This window comes from Podarcis bocagei, assembly GCF_964188305.1.
Source record: "Podarcis bocagei genome assembly, chromosome: 3".
In the NCBI taxonomy this organism is placed as follows: domain Eukaryota; kingdom Metazoa; phylum Chordata; class Lepidosauria; order Squamata; family Lacertidae; genus Podarcis; species Podarcis bocagei.
This window is the reverse complement of record NC_138127.1, coordinates 85,989,956-86,014,807: the sequence shown is the minus strand read 5'-3', so window position 1 is coordinate 86,014,807 and position 24,852 is coordinate 85,989,956. Positions and strand designations below refer to the sequence as shown.

Genomic DNA, 24,852 nt, shown 5'->3' with positions numbered 1-24,852 from the left:
ACTGGATTCAGGACCATGTGCTGCGTAACAAATTCACACTTTTTTTTTTTACAACAAAAATATTTTTACTGCATTACCAATTAAAATATTCAGAGCTCTAAAACCAAGTTCAATAAATAAAATACATTAGCTACCGTAGGTTAATTTAGCTGAACTTTGTTCAGTGGGTACCCAGCATAAATGTTGGAATCAACATAGGTGGAATTTAATCCACATTTGATGGAAGTGCATTTCAGATGTCTCAGCTAAACCTTTATCTAAAAGTAAACTCTCACATAATATTCAAAATGTGTAAGCTTTGTTTTGGTATTTAGGTTCAGAATATTCTGTACAGCTGATAAGAAACTTTATTCTGTGAAATAAAACCAAAAGAAGACAAATTTACAAGTACGTGTCAAATTTATCATTCTTCCAATCAGATTCTGGATCAATTGATTTCTGTGACCGGTGCAACATACACCCTGCTTTCTTAGACATCTCATTATGGTTACAGTTCAATGAATTTATTCTTTGCAGCATCTTGATGGAAAGGTAGCTGCTGCACTATCATCGATAAGAAAGCAAGTACAGGACCCATGCCTACAAAAATGAACCAAGGTGGCAATGCTGTCTTCGTGGAATGTGGGGTTTCACAAATATTTAATTTTAAAACTGGCACTTTAAAAAAAAAGTGGTAATAAAAACAAAATTTTAAAGCCCCCCAACTGACAATCCAACTGACAACCACAGTTTGCTACTCTTGCTGTGTCACACAGCTCCATGGAGCTCCACACAAGCATGGAAGAGGAAGCTCCCCAAAAGCAGTACTGGGAATGCTTGAATTCCAAACCTCTGTATGCACACAGTTACCACTGGGTCGAGGCTGCTGCACCTCAGGGCTCTAAGGCTATGAAGATATCCATAAGGAAGCTTTTGAATATGTTTATAAAGGGAAGCTACAGAGATTGCTTTACAAAAAACACACCTCTTGGAGTTGTTTTTTTTAGTAGGCATACATGCCACATCCCTCTTACTAATGGCACAAAAGCAATGTACCTAGCAGCACTGGTGATGGTGGTAGAATAATTTCTAAAACACACAGGAAGAATGGGGAAATGCCATGGGTTAAAATAATAAATAATTGTATTGTCATGATGACAACTAGCCAAATACAAACATGCAAGGGATTCCTTTGGCTCTATATTTTGTATTAAATGCCTTTAGAGATAGGCTTGGATTCAGGGACTCTCCCGTTGGTTGATGCAGAAGAAGTGACATTTCCTGATTATCCCTTCCCCTGCAGCCCTATGAAAATCCACTCCAGATACGGGTTGGGAAACCCTTTGGAACAATTTGGGAAATGGTACTGAGCATTGTAGGAGGAAGGAAGAATCTGCAAAAGTTGCAGCCTCCTCCGCCATCAGGCTCCTCCACTGGATTAAAAGCCTTCCATGAACAGAAGGCAAAGTCCAAATTTGCGGACGGCAAATTCTAAATTCAACCTATAATTTTTTAATGGGATAGAAAATTAACTTTGGCTTGTACATAGTTTGGTAACTATAACTGCTGCTACAGATGACAGACATTCTTGAACAGCAAGAAGCAGAAATAAGCAAATAGCAAACACTGGCCTTTAAATTGTTCAGATTAAGGCTATTATCTCCTTAAAGTATAAACTACTACAATGATTTCCAAATAAAAGTGCTTTTGACACTTGGTCTAGAAAAAATTACACCACATCAGAAAGATTAAGTTTGACTATATCCAATTAGAAAATGAAAAAGCTCTTCTTGATGAAACTTGTGTGTGTGTTTATATATATACATTTATGCATGTCTATACAGAATTTTATGGCTATATTATAGCCTCTTTGTATACAATTTTCCATCTACTAGCTTCTTAGACTAGCATGTATCATTTTACGCAGTGCTGAAAGTGACAAAAACTATACAGTGTAATTCAATACAGCAAATTCCTATGTAAGATACTTGTTTCTGCTCACTGAGCATAGAAAAGCACTTTAAAAGTATAAAGCCCTGTAAACACTGATGCCATTTTCTCTCCTTCCCAATTCCTCTCTCTCTGTTCCAAACCTCAAGAGATAGGCATTTCTAAACAGAGGTATTGGGGAATTTTTTTTAGCCCCAAATATTAAATCTCAAAATCAAGTGATAGTGGGCAGAGGCAATGGATCTTTTCCTATTAAATGCAACATTCCTAACATTTTATTTAAGAAACCTGTTACTAGACTGTGATTGTCAGTATATTACCTTGTTAACTTAGGGCCTAGTGAACTGCAGTTTCATTAAACTGCAATGTTAAAACGATCAGCAAAGCTGTATCATAATGTGTAGGCCCTACCAGACAGCTTTCTCTCAAGGGTTTACATTACTGGACACCTCACTGTAACCACAATGAGTATTGCTTTCAAACACAAAACAGAATCTACTTTAGAAAGGGTAACCTTTGACATTTGTCAGGCTGTTCTTGTGGTGTCATTCACATTTACTTCTAAGAGAAATATGTCCATGGTACTGTAACTATTAACACTCTAAGATACTATTTACAGCAGCTTCTAAAAGAGAGTCTGTTTCTACAACACCTTCACTGTGGTCTGGAATAAATTTCTCCAGGCAGTTTTCTTGTGAAGAAATAAGCGAAAAGTTTGGATACTCTAATTCTAGGGAGCCACTGCCGGTTGCTTCACTCTGTGGCTGCCTCCCAGTCTTTTTCAGTTCCAATATGTTTTTGAATGTAGTCTCTAAACTCTTATTGAGCAGCAAATCCTTTTGGGGTTCCCCAGAACCTTTTAAATTGTCTGGATGCAAATCCTCATTCTTTGGAGAACTCCGAGGAGTTTTGTCTTGGAGGGAATGATTATATGTTGTCTCTGAGTGAGAATCAACTGTGTTCCGACATGTTTTATTATGCGTACCATGATCTACACTTGATAAGTTTTTTGACGAATGATCTTCAGAACCTAAAGAGTTTTCATTTGACTTTCCTGGATTTTTGCCAGCGATTTTTTGTTCTGAATCAGCCATATGTTGGCTTTCAGGAGAGGAGCTTGTTTTCTCAAATTTTAAAGCTTTTGCAAGGCTTTCTGATTTTTTAACAGAACTGTTTCCTTGTTGTGAACTCATAATATTGTTAGGCACTACTTGAAGTTTGCTGTGATTTAAAGACTCTGCTGTGCTTGAACTTGATCTGTCTTTGATTTGGGTATTAGCAGTCTGGTTTTGAGACATTGAAGATTTGTTAGATTGATGATCACTTTCAGCCGGCTGTGTTTCATCAGCGATCTTGTCAATTTGCGTGGATGGACAACAAAAGTCTGCTAGAAAACCATCTGAAATTTGAAAGCAAGCATTTTAGTAAAGAATTGTGACATATCATGGACAGAAAAACAAGGAATGGAGTAGCTTTCAATCTTTTCAGAATTAGGACCCACACACTTTCAGACCCTTCTGAATTTTGTTACCATATGGTATGGTATTGCTGTTGGGACCCACTTATCAAGGTCTGGCTGTGACCCAGCTGTGGTCCCAGCCCACTAGCTGAAGATCATTTAATAGAAGAACTAAAGCATGTGTACTAAAATATGGTTTTAGTGGGTTTCAGGTCCTGAGCTAAGGGGAATTCAGGTTAGTGTTAACCATGGTTAAGGTCTGGGCCACTGTTTCCCTTAACTACAATTAAGACCAGAAAAAGGGAGTTTGCTCCAGAGAGAGGAAGCATGCGCTGACACATGGGATTACAGGTAACCAGGATTATATGTGCACCAACCCACTGTTGATTAGGTCTGTTTTCAACTTTATTTATTTCTGTTCGCAAACTGGCAAAAAAGTATGTGTAGTCAACTTAAAGTGTAACAGACTGGAGTTCCATCTCTCTGGACAGAATTGCTCATTTGAATGCAAATGAATTAATATATACATTTTCACTTTATAAATGTAACACTGTTTTGTATATTAACTGCTAACAGTGCAGTCCTACCCATATCTACCTAGAAGCAAGTCCTACTGAGTTTAATGGGCTTCCTCTCAGATAGGTTGGTATAACATTGCAGCTTTAATCATGCAGAATGTATTTAAAGTTCTTAAAGCAATAAATAAATAAATACAATTTAGGTTTGACAAGGATGTCAAAATGATTGGGTTTCCCCTCCCCCCATCCAAAAAAAAAGGTGTATTTTTCCTGCAGCAGCCAAGTTTCCACAGATGTTGCATCTCTATGTCTGACTCACAAATATAAATCCTTCCTGCGTTCTAATTTTACTTATGGCAAAAAAACACCACTGTTATAAATATTAAAATCATTTCTCTGTATGGTACGGTGCTAGTCTATACATGTCTACTCAGAAGTAAGACCTAATGAGTTCAATAGAACTTACACCCAGGTTTATTTGTATAGGACTGCAGCCGAAGATGCTTTCATTTAAAATGGTTACGTTACCTACCAGGATCTACTATTGCAAGGCGTTTATCCCGGGAAAGAGTTTGCCTTTCTTCCTGGTTAAACATCCTGTCAATCATGACCATTTCTGCAGAAGGATTTATTCTCTGGAAAAGAAACAAACAAAATAATTTCTATAATTAACAACTTTAACTTTTACTTGCAAGGAACAACATGAAGTTTCCTAACAATACTACAAAACAGAATGCTAAGTTCAACAGGCAAACTGAGGTGGCAAGTTCATAATGGGGGTTATTTTTAAAGAAAAACTGGCGTTTTTGTATATTATGAATACACACATTTGTTTTGTAAAATTGGTTTGTTAGGAAAAGTCAGTTAACATAGGAAAAAAACTATTTTTATAATATTATTGTTCCATATCAAAGTGTTTGTGCAGCACAGCTCTATGTATTTTGAATTGGAAGTGATTTCATTCTGAATTCAGTGGGGCTTTACTTCAAAGTGCACACAGGATTGCAGCCCTAACTTTGCAGGTAATAACTTTGCTTAAATATGCCAGATCTGAAAGTGTGTGCCTATTTTGTAAAACAGGTGGATGCAAAAGCCATGAGGTGTTGTTGTTTTTTAAAGAGGCCTCTATAAAAAATGAAGACTGTAGGCTGGTACACAAGTAACACTAAATCAGGGATTACCAACCCAGCACCCATGGGCACCATGGTGCCTCATGAAGGCTTTCACTGCTGCCTCTGGAAAGTCCCCCAGACTCATAACTTTCATTTTTTAAAAAGAAGCACTTCTCTATGCCACATAGAATTGAAGCTATGGGGCAAATGTGCAGGTACTTTCTAAGCAATTTCTGTGAAATGCAAGTGAGTGTGATGTGGCCAAATTGTGTATTTTTCCTGGTACTGATTAATGTTTCCTGTTGTGATGAGATAGCAACATCATCAGCGTCCATATATGTAATTGCTACAAGCAACTCTCTGTCTGAATGGGCGCTGCGTTCCGGGTCACTGTATGCATCAGTAACGGTGACTCCCCCAAAGACATCAGTGATCAAGCAGTGATAAAAGGAATCAAGTGGTCCTTTAGGTACCCCAGATCCAAGTTGTTACAGGCCTTGTAAATTAATACCAGAATCTTGAACTTGGCTCAGTAGTGTATGATCTCCCAATAGAAGCTTTTAAGCATCATTTAGGTTATGGCAATAGTTTGTCCCTACCAACTGTGTAGCTGCAGCATTTTGCAGAAGCTGTTGCTTCTGGACGAGACCCACTGGCCACCTCACATAGAACGTATTGCAATAATAGAATATTGAGTTTACCAATGCATGAATCATTGCGGCCAGGCTATTATCAACAAATAGTTGAAAGGACTAAATTACCGTGCAAATATGCCTGCTCAGACCTTTCTGTTCCTGTACATTTATCCCTGATAGGCTAGGAGAGTTCTTCTGAGCAAGCTTACCTTGTGAAGGGAGACCGACCCCAACCCCCGCTCACATTTTTTGAAATTCATTAAGACTTCTGGGGAGGGGGGAACATGGTAGAAGTCAAAAAGCTCTCACCCAGTGAACTTGTCAACACAAGATGATAACATTATCTGTTTAGTGAAATCTATTGTTAGTGCTAAACATTCCTAAGTACCACATGTTGAGAGATATGGACCATGGAATTAGATGAAAGCTGCACATTGCTGTGTTACAATAAATTAAGCCATGTGGGATAAGATGCACAAATCCATAATATACACACATGCACACGTGTGTTTTTTATTAGTCTTACCATAGCATCTTCCAAGAGCAGACATCTGTATTTATTTAACATTGCCTGTGTTCTTTTCAGGAGCTGTGTGGCTACAGATTCAAATTCATTATCCACTGGAAAGGTGAAGAAAATACATTTAGAATAGTAGTTCTTAACAACTAAACTAGTCATTTAAAGCATTTGATTCTTAGGTTTTGCCTAGTACAATATATAACATTTAACTGGTATAAAACCCCAGAAGCATAGCATTTTCATAACCATTTGGAGAGCGAAAAAGTACCTTTTCTTAAATCCTCTTCTGTTGGCAGTGATCCCTGGCACACATGATATGAGAGGAGTCTCTGGACTGCATCATTTAAAGATCTGAACTGAGTTTTATCAGGAGTCACAGCATGTGCCTGGTCCTTCTGTAGCTGCTGTAGAATACTAATGGGAAGATTGCTATTGTCAGTTGTTTACAATAGCACCACATGTGAGTAACAACTTGACAAAATTTGAGGGAGGGAAAGAGAGGAGGAAATGTCTAAAGTAAAAGGATGCATAAAAGGAAACAACTTACAAGGCTCCTTTTGTTAGTTGTTTAGCAGCAGGCCTCTTTTGTCCAATTGTATGGCCATCGACCTAGATTCAAAACGTGCATCAAATACACTGGGCTAAGTTTCTTTTATAAAAATCAATTATACAGTTGTGCATATCATCCAACAGAAATAAAAATGGCCTCAAAATCTATTTAAGATAATAAAATTATGGGGTGTTTTTTTTAAAAAAATCTCTTAAATGCATTTTGTAGAGACTGCATTACCAATATGACCACATTTTTGGATTTTCAAAAAGGCATTTTTTAATCTTTTGAGATGCTAAGAAAATAAATCAACAGCATGGCTATATACTCCTGAAAATATGCATCTGACAGATACAAAGGCAATAATCCAATGCACACTTTCATGAATAAGCCCCATTAAACTCAGAAGCATTTATCTCCAAGGAAATAATAACAGGATTGGACGGCATATTTTGCAGCCTGACCCAAAGACAGCACATGACTAGAGCTTACAGTGCCAACAGATATGCTAACACAGCCTTCTCCAACCTTGTGCCCTCCAGCTTATTTGGACTCCAGCTACCGTCAAGCTTAGCCAGCACATATTCATTTAATATTTAAAAGTGATGGGATGTTTAGTATATACTATCATGGATTTCCTCCCACAAATGACTAATGGAAAGGTTATTATATTCTATGTAGAAAATAGTACAAACAAGAAATGACTGGTGCACTATTAGCCTTTTCAGGAACATTCAAGGGCGGAGGATGGAAAAGGGGAAATTGCCTCCTACCTGTACATTTGTTTGGGCAGAAGATGATCCTACTGCTTTTTCCTGGTGTGTGCCTATAGGCTGCTGTATGATTTTACCCCCGGTATCTTGTCCTATAAGAAGATATATTATGAAGATTCTTTAACAATCCCCTATACAATATTTGGAATCTTGTCTAGTTATGTCACTGAATGATTTAAAATTAATTTGCACGTAGGAATGCGTATTTAAATAACAATGCTTTTACAAAACTACTGCAAGCCCATACAAAACACAAATATTTATTAAAACTATCTCATGAGCCTGTGAGGTTTAAGCCAGCATCTAACCACTTGCCATTTCATGGAACTTCAGAATGCCAAAGTTGTAGACAGGTATCAATAAAAAAGGCATGGGGAGCCCAGCTAATCCCTGTCTTCGTAATGTAAATAGCACACATACTAAAGTACTGTCTAGTCTCCCCCCACCCCCACACTTCAGTCTCTTGTTTCAATCAGGCAAATTAATGAAAGCATCATGCTCTTTTTTTACTATATTAACATATATATTCTGTTTGAAATATCTTCTGCTATTATTTGTAGAGACTTCTTTAAGCTGTGCTCCCAAATACACATTTTCAAGAGCAAGTTCCAATGAATACGTGAGTTTTCTCTTTTTGGCTCCCGAAGAATTAATGTGCTCAATTACTCAGGCAAGCTTAATGCAGCTTCTCTCAAATCTTAGGGTCACTTCAAGGTTAAAACAAAAGATACGTTTCCTGCACTTCCACTACAGGTCAGCTACACTTTTGTTGTAGTATCTGAAGGGCACGTGTGTGTTCCACAATAAATGTGTGCTCCAATCGCAGCTCCCAAGTTTATGTTTACTACTAACATACTACTAAATGCCTTAGGCCACAGGCACAGTCCCAGAAGTTCACCCATGTTCTAAGATGAACAATGACAATACTGGAAGGCCATACATGCATTGAGAAATTAGTGCAGAGCTAACTTCAGGAAACAGCTCCGTTGCTCATGCATCTTCTCTTTGCAACCGATGAAAACATCCTTCTAACATTACATTTTCATGTATTTCAGTAAATTGCTGGTTCTCTGTAAAGCATTTATGACTTGTAAAAGCCATGTGAAGAATCAACTAAATTTGCAGAAGACTTTTAGCAATTTGTAAAGTGCATTTCCTAAATTTCCACCCTACTGAACTTAAACTAAATTTCTATCCATACATATTTTAACTGGATTTTCTCTCTGTTTTAAAGTGTAATATAGCTTTTTACCAGTCTGACCGGAAATTGTTGTATGCTGCCCTTTTAAGCTAAATGTTTTCTAGAGATTGGTTTTAAAAGCTCTTATTGCATTAATTGAAAGCCGCCTTGAGAAAACCGTTTTAAAAGTGGCATATAAATAAACGAACAGAATCTGACACATGTGTTAACTCTCAGTAGCACAGCTTAACATCAGCCTGAAAGTTCAAATTTTCAAGTAATATTCAAGACAAGCCTTTGCTGTAGTTAAGAACCCACTTCATAGCTAAGGAGTTGAATAAAGGTATTTAAAAAACAAAAACTTTATCTGACTTAGCAATTTATTACCTAAAAGACTTGTTAGCTGAGGTGGTCTTAGATTATCCTGTGACTTTGACGTTGAAACTGAAGACACCAAATTCGTAACTTTTTTTTGAGTCTGAAAAAAGAGACCACCATAAATACTATGCAGATCATTAAAGTTAAAAGATAAGGAAAAGCCAATATCCTATATACAAAATAAAACATATAAACTCTATCTGCAGTTCCAGTTTTATTACCTTGCACTACAAATAAAATGAGCTACGATAGGTAGAGAATTTGTTTATCTGAAAAGTTGGCACACAAAATAATTGCCCTTTTTTAATGGTTGGCCAATCTGTGGCATCCTGTCCAGTTCAGATATAACATCTGTGGTTTATTAGACCAAGAAGCACTATGCCAGTAGGCTCTACCTTCCCTCCACCTTTTGCTTGCACACCAGAGTTAAAGACTTTCCGAATTTGTTGAGCCATGTTGGATTGTAACTGAAATTTGTTGAGCCATTTGGTTTTCCATTGCTGGACCTTCAATCAATACCTTCCATCAAAAACTTCTAAATTGTTCCACATCTTTAAAGATACAGAGAACAAGTAGTACAAATATATATTAAATGGAATCATTTCTCACTCACTTGAGAATGGTCTGACAACCTCAAGAACTCACCTTCTCATCTCTCATGCAGTCTCAACATGCAAATTACAATACTGTAAATAGTATTCAGGAATCAGCTACAATGTGACTTCAATACTTTTAAATGAATATCTAAATCACCACTGAGAATTCTGAAAACCTCACTTTTAGCAACTAAACAAGACTTATTGAAGGAACAGAAATAATGGGTTGTACTAAACGTTGCACAAGTAGAAAGCAAGTTCAAACAATGGATCTTTCCCTTCCCGTTTTCCCCCTACACCAAAAGCTTCTCCAGGTGTCTTCCTGGAGAAAAGAGATGTAGCTCAGTAACGGATCACCTGTTCTGCATGCAGAAGGTCCCAGCTTTAATCCCTTGTATCTCCAGTTAGGACTGGGAATGTTGCCAGTCTGAAACCCTGGAGAGCCACTGCCTGTTAGTGTGCACAATACTGAGCTGGATGGATTCAGCATAAAGCAGTTTCCTATGTGTGGGTTCTGTCACATGGTGGTGCAGTCAGGAGGCAGGTCTTCTAATGTCAAGAATTTAACTCTACTGAAACAAGATTCCTCTGCCCAATTTCAGCAATCCTTCAACCTCTCACTGCTGCCTCGTATGACACAGCCCAAGGCCTCCCCTTCAACCTTCTAAATAAGCTTTTCAGAGGGTACAGGAGGCTACAGGGGAAGCAAAAGAGCCGCCATCTCCATGCACAACAATGGATACAACCCAATAGTTCCAACCCAGAAGTATTGATCCATTGACACAGATTCTAAAGGTTCTTAGGGTGTTATTTGTTTGCATTGTTTGCTGTAAAACAATAAAATCATAGATATGTACATTTAGCAGCCGCAAAGATTTTAAAGATGCTAAAGATTTTGAACTTGCATCAATCCATACCTGGCCAAAGGAAAACTGGGGCTGGGATGCCGATGTGTGACTAAAGGTGTTCACTGATTTGGAAGAAGAAACTGGAAGACGATGTGAGACAGTGACTGACATTTGTGTTCTGTTTTGCTGTGTAAGTTGATCTCCAGCAAAATTTCCTCCGGAAGCAACAGTCTGGGCTGATGGACCAATGTTGGGATGCACTGTAGCAGCAGAACTTACAACTGTAAACCGGTTGCTTGATGAGATACTCGAACCTGTTGACTGTCCAGGAGACATTGTGGTAAAGCCTGTTCTACCTTGGGAAATGTTTCCTTGGCTGGGGGATAAATGCAACACAGCAGACGATCCCTGTTGTAGTGGAACCTGGCCACTAACAATTTGAGAAGTCCCATGGTTCACTATAACTTGGCTTCCAGGAGCTGCAAATGTCTGACCAGAAACTAGCTGTACAGAAGCATTCTGATTATTCAGCATCTGTCCTGAATATGACTGGTTAGTTCTAAGCATGTTCGTAGAATTCCTGTTTAGCATAACATGCTCAGTGGATACTTGGCCAGAAACAAGCTGGGAAGGCTGATTTTGAAGAAGTTGTCCATTTATGGTCTGGACATGGTGAACCGAATTAGGATTTACTGACAGACTTGTGGGTATAAGAAACTGATTCTGAGGTGCATGAGGCTGTCCCATAGGAGAATGGATCACAATACTACCACCGGCATTACTTACGGCTTGAGAGGTAACTGCTTTTCTTGCATTTTGATGACTAACAATATTAACAGACATATGTGGACCAACTACTGAATTCTGAGGGGAGTTTGACGAAGCAAAAGGAATCCCTTGTTGCACATGATGCTGCTGTATTCCCAAGCTATTCACATTGTAGGTAGTTTGCTGGCCCATCTGAATAGGCTTTGGCTGGATATTGATGGGAACCTTGTTAGAATTTGGAGCAAGACCTCTCTGTATAATGATGTTATGCACAGGCAAAGACGTCTGAAAATTTGTACTATTAAATGGAACAGTTACAGGTTGTGCTACTGGACTGGAATTTGAGTTGCCAAACAATGAGTTACCATTAGGTGTTTGTCTATGAACCAAGAGACCACCACTCATGTTTCCAGGTGCTTGCTGCCCACCACCCTTCAAAATAATATGAGACCCTTCAAGATTATTGATGGTCATCATGGAAGGTTGATTACTAAATGAACCAATTAATTGTATCTGTCCTGAACCACCAATTTGACTACTGTTTGACAAATGCTGGCTAGGAACACTGATCCCCACATGTTGCATAAAGCCATGTTGCACACCAACTGTATTGCTTGCAAAAGATGCTCCAACTGGTTGCTGTACCACTTGAGTAACTCCTATAGGTTGCAGTGTCTGACCTGAGTAACTAGAAACATTAGAAGCCTGAGTAAAAGATGCTGATGAGGAAGGATGAAGCTGAGCTTGTGCAAACTGTTGGTTAGGGCCTATGTTGGCATCCAGATAAGCCTCTTCTGCCAAAGTCTGTTCGGTAATATTAGCTTCTTGCAAAGATTTCTGGAGGATATCAAAAGGCTGATCTTCACTAAGATCAGGCAAGGAAGAAGATTCAAGTTCATCATCAAGAAACTGAAGGCTACTTGGCAACTGTAGTCCATCACTAGGCCCTTCTCCAAGCTGACTACCGACACCTTTGATTGATGACTTAGGATCAGAACTCTGAAAGAAAAATTGTAATACACACCATCAGGGTTCAAATCCTCACTCAACCATGAAGTTCAATGGATGAGCCTGTCATTGTCTCTCAGCCTAACCTACCTCACAAAAGCACTGTGAGGATAAAATGGAGAGGGGGAGAACCATATAGTTCATTGGAGGAAAGGTGGGATGTAAATGTAATAACAATAACAATAAAACACTACAGTGGTGCCCCGCAAGACGAATGCCTCGCAAGACGGAAAACTCGCTAGACGAAAGAGTTTTCCGTTTTGGAGGTGCTTCGCAAAACAAATTTCCTATGGGCTTGCTTCGCAAGACGACAATGTCTTGCGAGTTCCTGCTGGGTTTTTTTCCTTCCCCCCCCCTTTTTCTAAGCCGCTAAGCCGCTTATCAGCTGATCCGATCAGCAGATAAGCCGCTAAAAGCCGCTAATAGCACTAATAGCGCTAATCCGCTAATCCATCAATGGGCTTGCTTCGCAAGACAAAAAAACCGCTAGACGAAGAGAATCACAGAACGGATTCTTTTCGTCTTGCGAGGCACCACTGTATTTTAAAACAAATTATTAGTAGTAGTACAGTGTTGCTCATTATAGGTTTATCTCCCCCCCCCCTTCAGAACATCTCTCAAGAATACTACTAAGTCAGGTATCATTAGATTAATGACCATGAGTGGCATGCAAGACTGAGCAAGAAGTTTGAACCAGGTGTAAAGCTTAGTGCACAAGTGCACAGGCTCAGAATTCTCCTCCTTCTTCACCCATATTCAATCCTTTGGTTTAAATAGCAATTGCCTGCATGTTATTTTTGGCTTTTACCTCACCCAGATAGGAGTATTATAAGAATGGAGAACTTAGGCACACACTAACATGCACTAAAATTACACTTTTTCCTATAAACTTACACTGATATTGGCGAATATGGAATTTGAGTTGGCTGCAGAATATCCTGCATTAGTCAAGTCTTCACTGTTCTGTAATACAGAAAAAGCATTACAATAAGAGCAGCACAATTTGCAAAATTAGATGTATATTTAACATACCAGAATATATGATACTTACAGGTTTACTGCCTGCTCCATGGAGGAAATAATTCAGTGCCTGTGCATCTCTTTAAAAATACAAACAAGGAAAGTAAGATGGATCAGTCTGAGAATCTTGCATTTATTTAAAATATACTAAAATGGCACAAGCAGGAAGAATCTTTCTGAATCACACCATCTGAATACTGAGGCTGTGATCCCCAACTATTTTAGAGCATGGATCTCAAAGCAACAACCCTGGCTTGTTTGCAACAAACCCTATCAATAGTGTAAATATTTATTTATAAAGCAATATATTTAACTGCTCCATTGTTTTTAAAATAGCTCTCAGCTATGGACTGAACCAAATAAGACATATTCAGAGGTGAACCACTGAAATTAATGACTAGTCCACTGACTTAGCTGGCTATAACTCTGTTTATTCCCTACATCATTGTATGTCGTTTTGTGAAGGACCAGCTCCAAATGCTGGGGCCTTTGGCAAGAGACCTATCTACGGTGGGCACACTTTTTGCTATCTACATACTTTGTCACTAGCTTCCAAACCACTGCCACCATTGTTCATGCCATTTCCTGCTGCCATTTCCCACTCCTCTGCTGCTGCTCACCACTGTTAAGTCCCTATCCCACCTGGGGGAAATGACCAAGTCTAAGAAGGCAGCGATCAAGCTGATGGGAAGAAAGGAGGCAAAGTGCCACTCTCTGGTACCCTCTGGTACTGACCTTTTAAGTAAAAAGGTTGGTGCTGGAGGTGCCAAATGGAGCATCAGAGAACTACATTCAATCACTACTTTCAGGGACACTCCTCCTATGAGGAAATTCAAGTTTGTCCAAGTGGCCCTTAATATATATTAAGGTAATATTTGTCATTACAGTGGTGCCTCGCAAGACGAAAAGAATCCGTTCTGTGATTCTCTTCGTCTAGCGGTTTTTTCGTCTTGCAAAGCAAGCCCATTGAAGGATTAGCGGATTAGCGCTATTAGTGCTATTAGCGGCTTTTAGCGGCTTATCTGCTGATCCGATCAGCTGATAAGCGGCTTAGCGGCTTAGAAAAAGGGGGGAAAGGGAAAAAACCAGCAGAAACTCGCAAGACATTGTTGTCTTGCGAAGCAAGCCCATAGGAAATTTGTTTTGCGAAGCACCTCCAAAACGGAAAACTCTTTCGTCTAGCGAGTTTTCCGTCTTGCGAGGCATTCGTCTTGCAGGGCACCACTGTACTTCTTTTGCTGTAAATTTTAAATATCTTGTATGCCTTTGGGATAATTTTTATTGAATTATTTATTAATTTCATTAAAAATTATACATTGCTTGTTAAAAACAACAACCTCGAAGTGGTTTACAAAGGTGCCTTATATACTCGTGAATAAATAACTGTAAATAAATGATAAACATTTCTTTCATTTACTCAAGCATATCATAACATGCATCCAAAGCATATTTGTTTGTTTAAAAAAACTTATACCACCTTTTGTCAAAAAAAGAACTCAATAAAACTTCATTGAGAATTGTTCCACTGAGATTGATGGGATTTACTCCTAAGTAAGTGTGCACCTGATTTCAGCCCTAGAGTGCTATCCTAATAGGGATTGGGTTCTGCCAACCAGGCAGGGAGATAGAGAGATGGTCTTACCCAGTGTTTAAATTATGCACTTTTAAAACAAAATCTCCCCATTGGTTTCAAGGAGGTGAATTATTTATGCCAGCTTCATGTTAGCACAAATAGGAGGCCCAAACCTGGAGCCTCTTTGAGAATGAAGGTGCTTTGTATCCATCCCACGCCATTTTGTGGCCTAACACTTGCTACTGTAAGCAGCAGCAACACCAGTGGTAGAACTAAACATGCAGCACTTTCCTTGGGCAAAGTGGGGGACTTCCTTCAGAGATGCCTGCCCCACCCACAGAGTAGGACATCTTCTACACCAGCAGGGAGGAACCTTCATGAAATTCTAACCTTCTCCAGCCAGCAGATCTGGGGATTATGCCCCTTTTCTAACAGACACAAATTTGTGCAAATTTTATTTTTGCAAAGTGAACTTTGTATTATTTCTCTGCATAATTTCTTTTTAAAAAAATCTTACCCAATAAGATCAAAGAGACAGGATTCATCATCGTCATCATCCATGACAACTAAGGAAAAATAATATTGTATCATAAAGATTTTCTATTTCTTTCCAGAACACGACAATTAAAAATAGAGGATGCTTTTCAACATGTTTCTTCCTAACATGTATTGTTTATTTATAAAATGCTCCCATTGTTCACTAACCTGCAAATTATGTAGACGAGCAACAGCATATTTTTACAACAGGGCACACGTTATTGCATGCTGCTTTGAATATAGGAGTAAAATGGTACTTTGAGGCATAGTATATACTTGTATTACACATCTGTGCTCATTTTTGCATTTATTCTGCAAAGTATATATGAGGTTCCTGGAAAACAGTGGGAACATGATATGATTTGACTTTGATGATCTGTGATTTGGAAAATCCAGTGGCATAACTGAAATAAGTGGGTAAAAAAATTATGCCTACCAATATTGCTTCCATGCAAATATTGTTTGTAAAAGTCTTCTAAATCAGCATTTCATACTCAGCACTGTTTTCCCTCTATTTACAGTAACTTTTGATCAGCTGAGTGTTCTAACCAGTGACAGCTTCTGCAGTTGGATTTTCCCTCACTTAGGAGATTCAGTCTGTAACATTCTGCATACCACCAAGTTATAGCCATACACATATAGACAACAGTGACTCACACATTGGTAACCTTGAAATCAGATAACAGTAACACCCTCTTTGTGGGGTTCAAAAGCTGTAACAGGTACAGAATGCTGCAGCTAAGCTGCTCACTGCTGCTCTCTACTGCATGCATATGACACCTATCCTAAAGGACCCCAGTTTTAAGGTTTTACTATTTACTTACAAGACCCTGAACAACTTGAGAAATGGATATCTGAGAAAATATATTTTCCCATCTGAACCTGCTTGTTTGATGTCTTTAGAGGAGCCCTCTTGGTAGTGCCACAGCTGTCAAGTTGAAGTCTGTTTCCCTCATTAGGGAAGTCTCCCCTAAGAGATCTGGTAGGCACCTTCCGTGATGTGCTTTCACAAGCAACTGGAAACATTATTTCTTGCCAAAGCATTTATAGACCCCCTTAGTTATGTTTTGCTATTTATTCTTGGCCAGCTGTATATTTCTTATGTAGTTTTATTGTTTTAAATTGCTACACACTGCTTTGATACATTTTGCAGAAAGCGGTATAGAAATCTGTTAAATATATAAATGATCTACAACTATATGCATACATTACCACAGAAAACTAGTGGCCCACTCTAGCTAGACTATAGCTTAGAAGGGGGAAGGGGGTAAAGGAAGTCTGGGATCAGGCTGGGCCCCACATTGCCATGTCCCTCAGCAATGGGTGACACTTCTGTCTCCGAGTTCCTGCAATGGACAAAGGGAGGCAGCCAAAGTACAGTGTGGGTCTCTAACATGCTGCAGCCCAGCACCCTGCAGATGTACCCCCAGACCAATTAACACTCAGGCATAGAGTTTTTGGCACTCCCTTTCATTTGTTCAGCTTTGGAATACTTTTTTTATTGCATTTCCAGTCCAGTTCACTTTGTATTGCATGATTTAGCCATGTAGGGCACCATTGCCAGCTTTTCATGTGAAGATGAACGAATTATACTATTTGTTTCAACCATTAATAGCTGAGAAGATAATCCAAGGAAGGCATCCCCAAACCTGACACCCTGGGTAGTTGCTTAAATCACCTGCCCCTAAATCTATCCCCAATTGAGAAACATACCCAGGCCTAGCCTGGCCCAAGTACAAATGGCTATTTAATTCATACAGTACAAATGGCTAGTTAATTCATATCAGTTTATGAAATTTTTATTTTTATTGCTTCTTGGGCCCCATATCATTAAGATTTCTAAACAATAATAGTGTCCTGTATTTGGGTTAGAACAGAATCAAGAATTTCACCAGGCAATACTTTTCTCATAATAGAGTTGCAGTAATGGCGACAGCTACACCTGATGGGAGCTCACCCAAAGATCCATCTCTTAACAGTACAAAAGCCTTAGGAACAAAGGAAGCTGTCTTTTTCCAAGTCACACAACTGGTCCTTCTAGCTTAGCATCATGTACATGAACGGCAGCAGCTCTCTTCTCTAGGATTTCAGGTAGGGGTCTTTTTCGGTCCAACCTGGAGATGCCAGTGATTGAATCTGTGACTGTCTACATGCTGAACAGATGCTCTACAAATGATCTACAGCCCTGAGATTTGGGTATGACTTACACACCCTTGACATCCTACAACTCCCACAGATCTAATCTGTAAATCTGGCACCTCATTTTCCTAGCAGCATTAATCTGCTTTTAATATGAAGAATACAAGCAGGTGAAGCTTTTCCCACACTGTGCCTGCTTGTTTTTGTATGCCATATTGAGGACAGCCAGATAAAGAAGATAGTAAGAGAACTGACATCTTGTTCAGGAACTGCTTCTATGCCTTTTAAAAGCTGCATAACTGGTAGGAACTTAACTGTTGCAGTTTTCCCCCAAATGTAGTTTTAGGGAAATCTGCATCTGCTGTTTTTTGTTGCTGATATTGTTTTCTCATCAAGCAACCTTTAAAAGTAAATAACCCTGTCAAGAAAAAAAACCATGGAAACTCTATCTCTGCATGAAGTTTGCCCCAAGGAGGAAGGTATATTCTCCCACCCTTTTTTGAACTCCATGCCTCACATTCTTGTTTTACTCCGATTTCCTCATTCCATATGGCTTCCAGTCAGAATCCTTTGCTGAACTCCAACAGTTGTTTTTCACCTGTGTGCAATCCTTTCAATATAAAATTGCATTGTCCATAGGCCTATGTGAGGATTTTCTGCACATATCAAGAAGTGAACTTCTCTTTCTGTGTGTCTCTTCTGCACAGGCCACAGTACCATGTAATGTATGTCATATTTTCATATAATGGATGCCATTTCACAAGGTTATTATTTTATACACAGTAAAATTATCAGTTTCAAATATAGTATTTTTACAAAATTACACTAAAAGCCTTTCAAGAACATATTATACTTGGAACCTCCAGGTAACTATGGGCAAGTCAGTACCGACTACACAGTGGTATTGTAGGAAGAAGCATACAAAACACTTTGTGTCCCATCCATGACAATCTGGGTATACAGTGTCCGTGTAAAAAGATGGCACCAGGCAGGCCTTCCTGGGGAAAGCATTCCACAAGCCGGGGGCCACCACAGAAGTCCTATCTTGTGTTGCCACCCTGCAAACTTCCTGTGGAAGAGGCACACAAAGGGCCTCAAATGATGATTTCAAGGTCAGTTCATGTTTCCTACTTATCTGCATAGCAGTGTAGACTGGCAACCACCCACTACACAGCACTTTCCTCTAGTACTCATCTGAAAGGTCACAGTAACGGAACTAATGAAAGCCTGTCCGGAGCCGCATAGTTCAGGTTAAAAAAAGAATTATGTTTTCAATAATTCCAGATAAATACTTGAAATGGGTGTGCAGGAAATCATGACATCACAGCCTTGCAATTTGGCCTATTTAAAATCCTAGCAAATCTGATTTGCAAATTTGTTAAATTTGGGAGCAGTTGGCACATTGCTACAAGTCAGCTGCTATGTATAAATTGGTCCTGGATGCAAATGTCCAGTTCAACGAAAATAGGTAATGTATACTCTCTGTTAAAGCAAAGATCTGAATAAACCTGAAATTAGAATCTGTCTCAATTACTATGAATGGCTCTTTCTTCTGTCTTGTTTCAATTCTATAAAAATGGCAGAAAAATATGGAAATGACTTTATAGTCTACCAGTGCTTATATGAATCACAGCATAAGAATATATGGTTGAAAGTGCAAGCAATACTTGTAATTAATCAATGATGCACCTCAAAGATTGGCAAAATTTGGCCTGTATGTGTACCCTCAGAAGGAAGATCTTAAGTACAAAGGCAAACTCTATCGTGTTTTCTTCTTAACTTGGAAAAGATTTACTAGATTTTATTTATTTATTTTGGCCAAGAAATCTTCGAGTGTCCCTCCCATTAAACTACCAGCTAGATTTCTATCCTCGTTTCACATATATTATATACCACAGGGCAATCTGTTTTCTGGAACATCTGCTCTGTTCCATGTATCTGAGTACAATCTAGTTAGTATTTTAGGTTATCTCTATGCGCCTGAAGAAATTTACATAGAACCCATTACTGTCTGGGGGGCGGGGGGAATGAACACATTCAGCAGCCTGACATTTCAATTTGGGTGGGTGGAGAGAAATGGGAATGTTAAGCGAAACTAGAAATGCCTATGTTTCAGAAAAGTCCCTTCCCCATACGAGAACACTATTTTTGGCTTCAATTTGAAACTTGACTTGTTTTGGATCCACTCAATCCTGTTCCCAGTGAACTTTCTGCTTTTTCTCTCTAATGATAACAAGGTGAAGACAGAAATTTAATTTCACTATGCTATAAAGTAACTGTTTTAAATTAATTTTGCCTACGTATCTATTGAAAGGAACGCTATAATCCTATTAAGTAATTAATAGTATGTCAGTTCTAACTATGTCATTCACCAAAGAGTATTATTTGTCAGAAACTCTTCTATAAGCTACATCCTTGGTCCTGGAGTACTGTACAGTACACTAGAAACATTAAGAAAACGACTTTGCTTATGTGATCAGGAACTTCTCAGTTGCCATGGTGTTAATAGTAGGGCTGCCATATGTCCGGATTTTCCCAGACATTACCGGGATGACAAATGCAGAATTGACATTGGGGAAGGGGGTGTTCGAAAGGCGGCGCTTTGTTCTGGATCTTAGGCAAGTCAATTGAAAAATCACGCTTTTTTGGCTCAACAACTTTGGGGGTTTGTCTAAAAAACTTTCGGGTTTTGTTAACAATTTTTGGGATGTCCTGGTTTTTACTTTTTGAAATAGGGCAACTCCAGTGGCTGCAAGAGTTCAGTTCAGCTTAAACAGCAGAAAGTCCATATAACAGTTCATGTGAGACCTTGATATTCCACTATAAAGCAACATTCTTCCATCTTTTCCCCCCGTATATCTTATCTACTCATTAGAAACTAAAATAAACAACATCCAGGCCATTTTGTAAAATCATGAGATAAACATTACTGCAGTAAGCAGTGAAACAAAAATTTATATCTCATCAAGGGGAGTATATTTGGGGGAGGGGAGAGTGGGGAATCTCAAACCTATCCCCCCCCCAAAAAAAAGGTCTTAATTCTAAAATGCTTAAAGAAAGGTATGTCTTATAACAGTCTGTTGCTGGCAAGATATGACTGGCAAAAAATGATATTTAAATGCCCAGGATTTAAATCTCACAGGAAAGCACAATGGTATGATGTGTTGCCTTAAAGCCACATTACTGGGCTTTCTAAGCCAAACCATTTCTAAACTTTGGAAGCATTTTTAGTTAAGTTAATTCAATCCAATCAACACAGACTATTGCTTTCCACATACTTTACTCTCTTATTACTTTAGCAACAAGGATGCCTGTGGCCAAGAAGGCATATTTTGCTCACTTATTCGCTTTTTAGCAAACAGGACCTCCTTGGTACACTGTGTAAAAATGCCCACCTACAGCGACGAATGAAATCTAGAAGGCCAATTCAGAGAGTGCTGCTCCTCCATTTTTAAATTTTACAAATCGCTTATTTTCCAGCAGCCCCTTTGTTGTTTGGCAGACATAACATGGGACTAAGTGATTTCCATATCCACTATACTATAGTGTAGGAGAACCTGGCAAAAGGGAGCAGCAGCATTTTAACAACTACCCATTTACACTGAATGTGTAAACTGTGTGCTTAGGACTGGATAATTTAAAATAGAGTAGCCATTTAAAAAAAAAAAGTATACTCTCTCACACACACACCTTTCGATTCGCATTCCACATAAATTTTGGGGTGGGGCGTTATGAAAGCGATTACTCTAGGAAATAATAATAAAAAATAAAAAATAAATTTCCTCAGTGCGTGGGGTAAGGAGTTATTATTTTGCTCGTGAGGGAGCATTTTCGAGTCTGTTCTGAGGTAACGAGACTAGACCGCGGGGAGCAACGGAGGGCAACGCCCCGGCCCGGGAAGAAATGTCAGGAGTCTCTCAAAATGGCGGCTTGAAGGGGACGAGAGAGAGAACGGAGAGAAACTGCGCCACAAATCCTGGCCGGTAGCCAGGCAGCGCCATCTTCTCTCCTCCTGGTCCCTCCGAAGCGGGGCACAAACCAGACCGAACCCCGCCATGTAAACGCAGATACGGAGAGAGAAAAAAAACAGCCTCCTCGACTGAGCTTTGGAAAAGCACGATCAGTGCTTAAGATATTCAAAAAAGCCATGCATGTTTAAGGGGTTTAAAAAACAACAACATCCTAACCCTGGTAAAAGTAAAGGCCTCGTTGTCCTTCCTTCGCCCAGGCATAGGCGATTTATTATTTATTTTTACGAATGCTAAGCCTGTTTCCGCTCTCAGAACAAGATATACATAGAACAATCTGTTTTAACGTTGCCGACGTTTACACGCCAACCCTCCGGAAACCCGTTTCGGTTTTAAAGGGAGGGAAGGAAGAAAATCGGCCACCCACCTCAAAAATGACCCAACATTTCAGAGATTTTTTTCAAGCCAGCCTTTTAACTAAGGCTTTCTCTTTCCCCCCCATTATAGTGTAACCATAACTGAAAATCAATTAACCACAAAAAAGTACTTTGTTGGAAGACTAATCCGGCGGCAGTTAACAAGCTCACGTTCATCGAAAGACAAAAACGAAGGCGTTATTACAGATGTAGAAATTATTTATTATTCTTGCCGTTTTTTAAAAAAAACGTATATTACAGCCTACTATTAAGGTTTTATTTTTTTTTCTTCCCCCTCCCCCCCACCCTCTTTAATCCTACCGACGTAGAATCGCATACACAGAAACAATCACCATTTCCATTCCTTTAAACGCGATACCGGAGGAGACAAGAAAAAGAAAAACACCGAGTAACAAAAGAAGGGGGGGGGAACCATATAAACGAAACGAATTGGGAATCCCCGTAAAAAAACCAAAAAAGCACAGCCCATGCTAAAAAGATATAGCGGAAAATTATGACAAGATGATAAGAGGTGGTCGATGAGAGCAAATCCAACGAGGAACGCAAAAGAAAAAGAAAAATCCTTGGCAGCCTCACGCCCAGGAGAGAGAGAAGACGGAGCGTCTCCATTTTCCCGAGGAGGAGGAAAGGGAAAAAGTGCTTCACAGACCAGAGAGCTTTAGAGAAAAGCAAAGAAACGAGGGGGGAAGAAAAGAGGGAGGAGATTTGAAAAGATTATTTTTCTTTCTCCCTCACACACACACACACTCTCGATCCCCCTCTTCCTCACACTCACACACACACAGAGAGAGAGAGAGAGAGAGAGAGAGAGAGAGAGAGAGAGAGAGAGAGAGACAGACACACACACACACACACACCCCTCTTCCTCTCCCTCTTGATGGCCACCAAGGGGGCGGCCAGGAAAAAACACACAACACCCACCCCAAACACAACAACAACTAATTTTAAACCGGCTCAATCAATGAGTCATTAAAACGGGTTTTTTTTTCCTCCTTCTTTCGCCTTCCCCTCTCTCCCTCCTCTCCTAAATTTGCATGGCATCAGCGAGAGAGAGAGAAGGGGGGGAAGAGAGAGAGAAAAACCCACCCCAGTCCTCTCTCTCTCTCTCTCTCCCAGCCCCCCCCCCCCGTCTCTCTCTCTCTCAGCTATCAGCCTAGACCTGAAACCTTATCTGTCCTCTCCCTCTTCCTCCCTCTCTCTCTCTCTCTCTCCTTGCCTGTCTCTCCCCCTTTAAGAAACAACATTTTTTGGAAGTGCCCTCAGTAGCCGCCGCCGCCGCGGCCTCTCGCTGCAAAAAAGAAATAAATATTTCATTTCCCTGCGAATTAGCAGCCTGCCCACCCGCGCCAAATCGCCTTCTCCTCCTTCATCTTCCTCCCCGCGTCCCCCCTCTCTCTCCTCTCTCTCTCTCTCTCTCTAGATATATATTTATATACATAGCCCCGGAGCCAATAGCTCTCTGGGCTGAAACCTAATATCCTGGTTTTGGCAACTCCTGGTTGTTAATTTGCTCCTCTTTTTTTTCTTTTCTGTCTGGTCTGGAGATAGATTTCTCTCTCTCTTTCTCTTCTTCTTCCCCCCACCACCACCACCACCCCCGCTCGCTCTCTCTCTCTCTTTTCCCTCCCCGAAGGAAGGGAGGAAGGAGGTTGTGTGTTTTTTTTTCTTCCTTGAAATTTTTATCACAAAATTATAATACACTCAAAGGGAAACTCACCGTCATGAAAAAGCAGTGCCTTGTCAACGGGGTTTCTTCGCCATCACATCAGGGGCTGGCAGTGTAAGAGAGAGAGAGAGAGAGAGAAAGGGAGGGGGGAGAGAGAGAGAGAGAGAGAGAGAGAAAGGAAGAGAGAGAGAGTACAACAAGCACACAGTGCGGGAGTACCCAGCCAGCCACAAGGAGATGCGATCGGCGCACCAGGCTGGGGGAAGAAAATGAAACACCGCAGCTCGAGCCGCATTCACAGAGCATTATTAAGGAACGGCGCTTCGGCGAACTTGAGCGAGCTGCCTTTTGCCTTTTGCAAAGCGCGGCGTGAAAGGAGGGTCCCCTTTAAAAGAGCTCGCTCGCTCGCTTGTTTGTTTGTTTCTTGGTCGCAAAGAAAATCAAGCCCCCTTGATCGCTTCCGAGCTGTCATCTGCTGACCCTTTGCAAAACTTAAGTTTGCTCTTAGTTAATGGTGCAGCGAGTGACTAAGTCGCCCGGTCTTAATAGAACGTTTTGCAGTCCGCCCCAACCAGTTCAGTGTGTGACACAGTTGCGCGTTTTGGAAAGAGCAAAACGCCGCTTTTAATTTTCCATTCTTTTTTACATGCACACCCAAAATGATGCACACAAAGGAAACTGAGGTTTGAAATATTGCAAAGGAACTGAATGATAAGCTTTTTATTAATAAAAAAAAAATTCTGTCCGTACACAGTACCTAACTTTCTGAGTATTGTTACTTTGTGATGGTTGTTACCATACTTTGACATGCTATTGACAAGAGCCTATTATAAGTTCATAAAAGATTAAATTAGTGGCCGTGAGATTTCATGTTTTCTGTTGGGGGGATTATTTTAAAGTTAGTTTAAAATAGACCAGAATTCTTAACGCTGTCCATATTCACTGTTCTATTTGTGCAAAAAAAAAATGCTATTGTTCAGCAATGCCCACCTTTAACTTATTTTTTGTTTAAAAAAAACCATGCTAAAAACTTTCCAAAGAATTAAGAAATACTTGATTTCCTATTGAGAAACATAGCAATCCCACCTTGTTTTAACATTACAAAACCTTTTGTTAACTGCCTTTGAAAACACGCACAAAACCTTTTCTGGTGAGTAAAAAAAGGGCTTACAGATTATTTCTCATTGGGATAGATAGATGGATAGAGTCCATTACAATGCGCAAACTCATATACAGTG

The 24,852-nt window shown here is 39.7% G+C and overlaps 1 protein-coding gene across 4 annotated transcripts; it reads right to left on the bottom strand.

Annotated features, from left to right (window-relative positions):
- Positions 1 to 710: 710 nt before the first annotated feature.
- On the bottom strand, positions 711 to 24,344 carry BICRAL (BICRA like chromatin remodeling complex associated protein). Of its 4 annotated transcripts, none has more exons than XM_081185973.1 (12): positions 23,666 to 24,344; positions 15,385 to 15,433; positions 13,326 to 13,374; positions 13,169 to 13,237; positions 10,568 to 12,265; positions 9,064 to 9,154; positions 7,497 to 7,588; positions 6,721 to 6,782; positions 6,442 to 6,587; positions 6,180 to 6,274; positions 4,439 to 4,541; positions 711 to 3,328 (listed from the first exon to the last, which is right to left on the bottom strand). In XM_081185973.1, exons 2-12 carry the CDS (start codon positions 15,426 to 15,428, stop codon positions 2,523 to 2,525), a joined length of 3,255 nt encoding a protein of 1,084 aa, XP_081042099.1. In that variant the 5' UTR covers positions 15,429 to 15,433; positions 23,666 to 24,344; the 3' UTR covers positions 711 to 2,522. The 4 variants fall into 4 exon arrangements, with proteins under 4 accessions (XP_081042099.1, XP_081042101.1, XP_081042100.1 ...); XM_081185975.1 differs by lacking the exon at positions 23,666 to 24,344 and adding an exon at positions 21,939 to 23,283; XM_081185974.1 differs by lacking the exon at positions 23,666 to 24,344 and adding an exon at positions 15,841 to 21,191.
- Between the last annotated feature and the right edge of the window lie 508 nt (positions 24,345 to 24,852).

What these genes read in the sequence shown, in the direction of transcription:
- BICRAL (XM_081185972.1), bottom strand. Translation starts at nt 15,458, where the DNA reads ATGATACAATATTATTTTTCCTTAGTTGTCATGGATGATGACGATGAT. An exon ending in CTGCCCAAACAAATGTACAG is followed by an intron (nt 6,783 to 7,496) that starts GTAGGAGGCAAT and finishes TTTTGAATCTAG; the next exon opens with GTCGATGGCCATACAATTGG. An exon ending in CCTTGCAATAGTAGATCCTG is followed by an intron (nt 3,329 to 4,438) that starts GTAGGTAACGTA and finishes TTCAAATTTCAG; the next exon opens with ATGGTTTTCTAGCAGACTTT.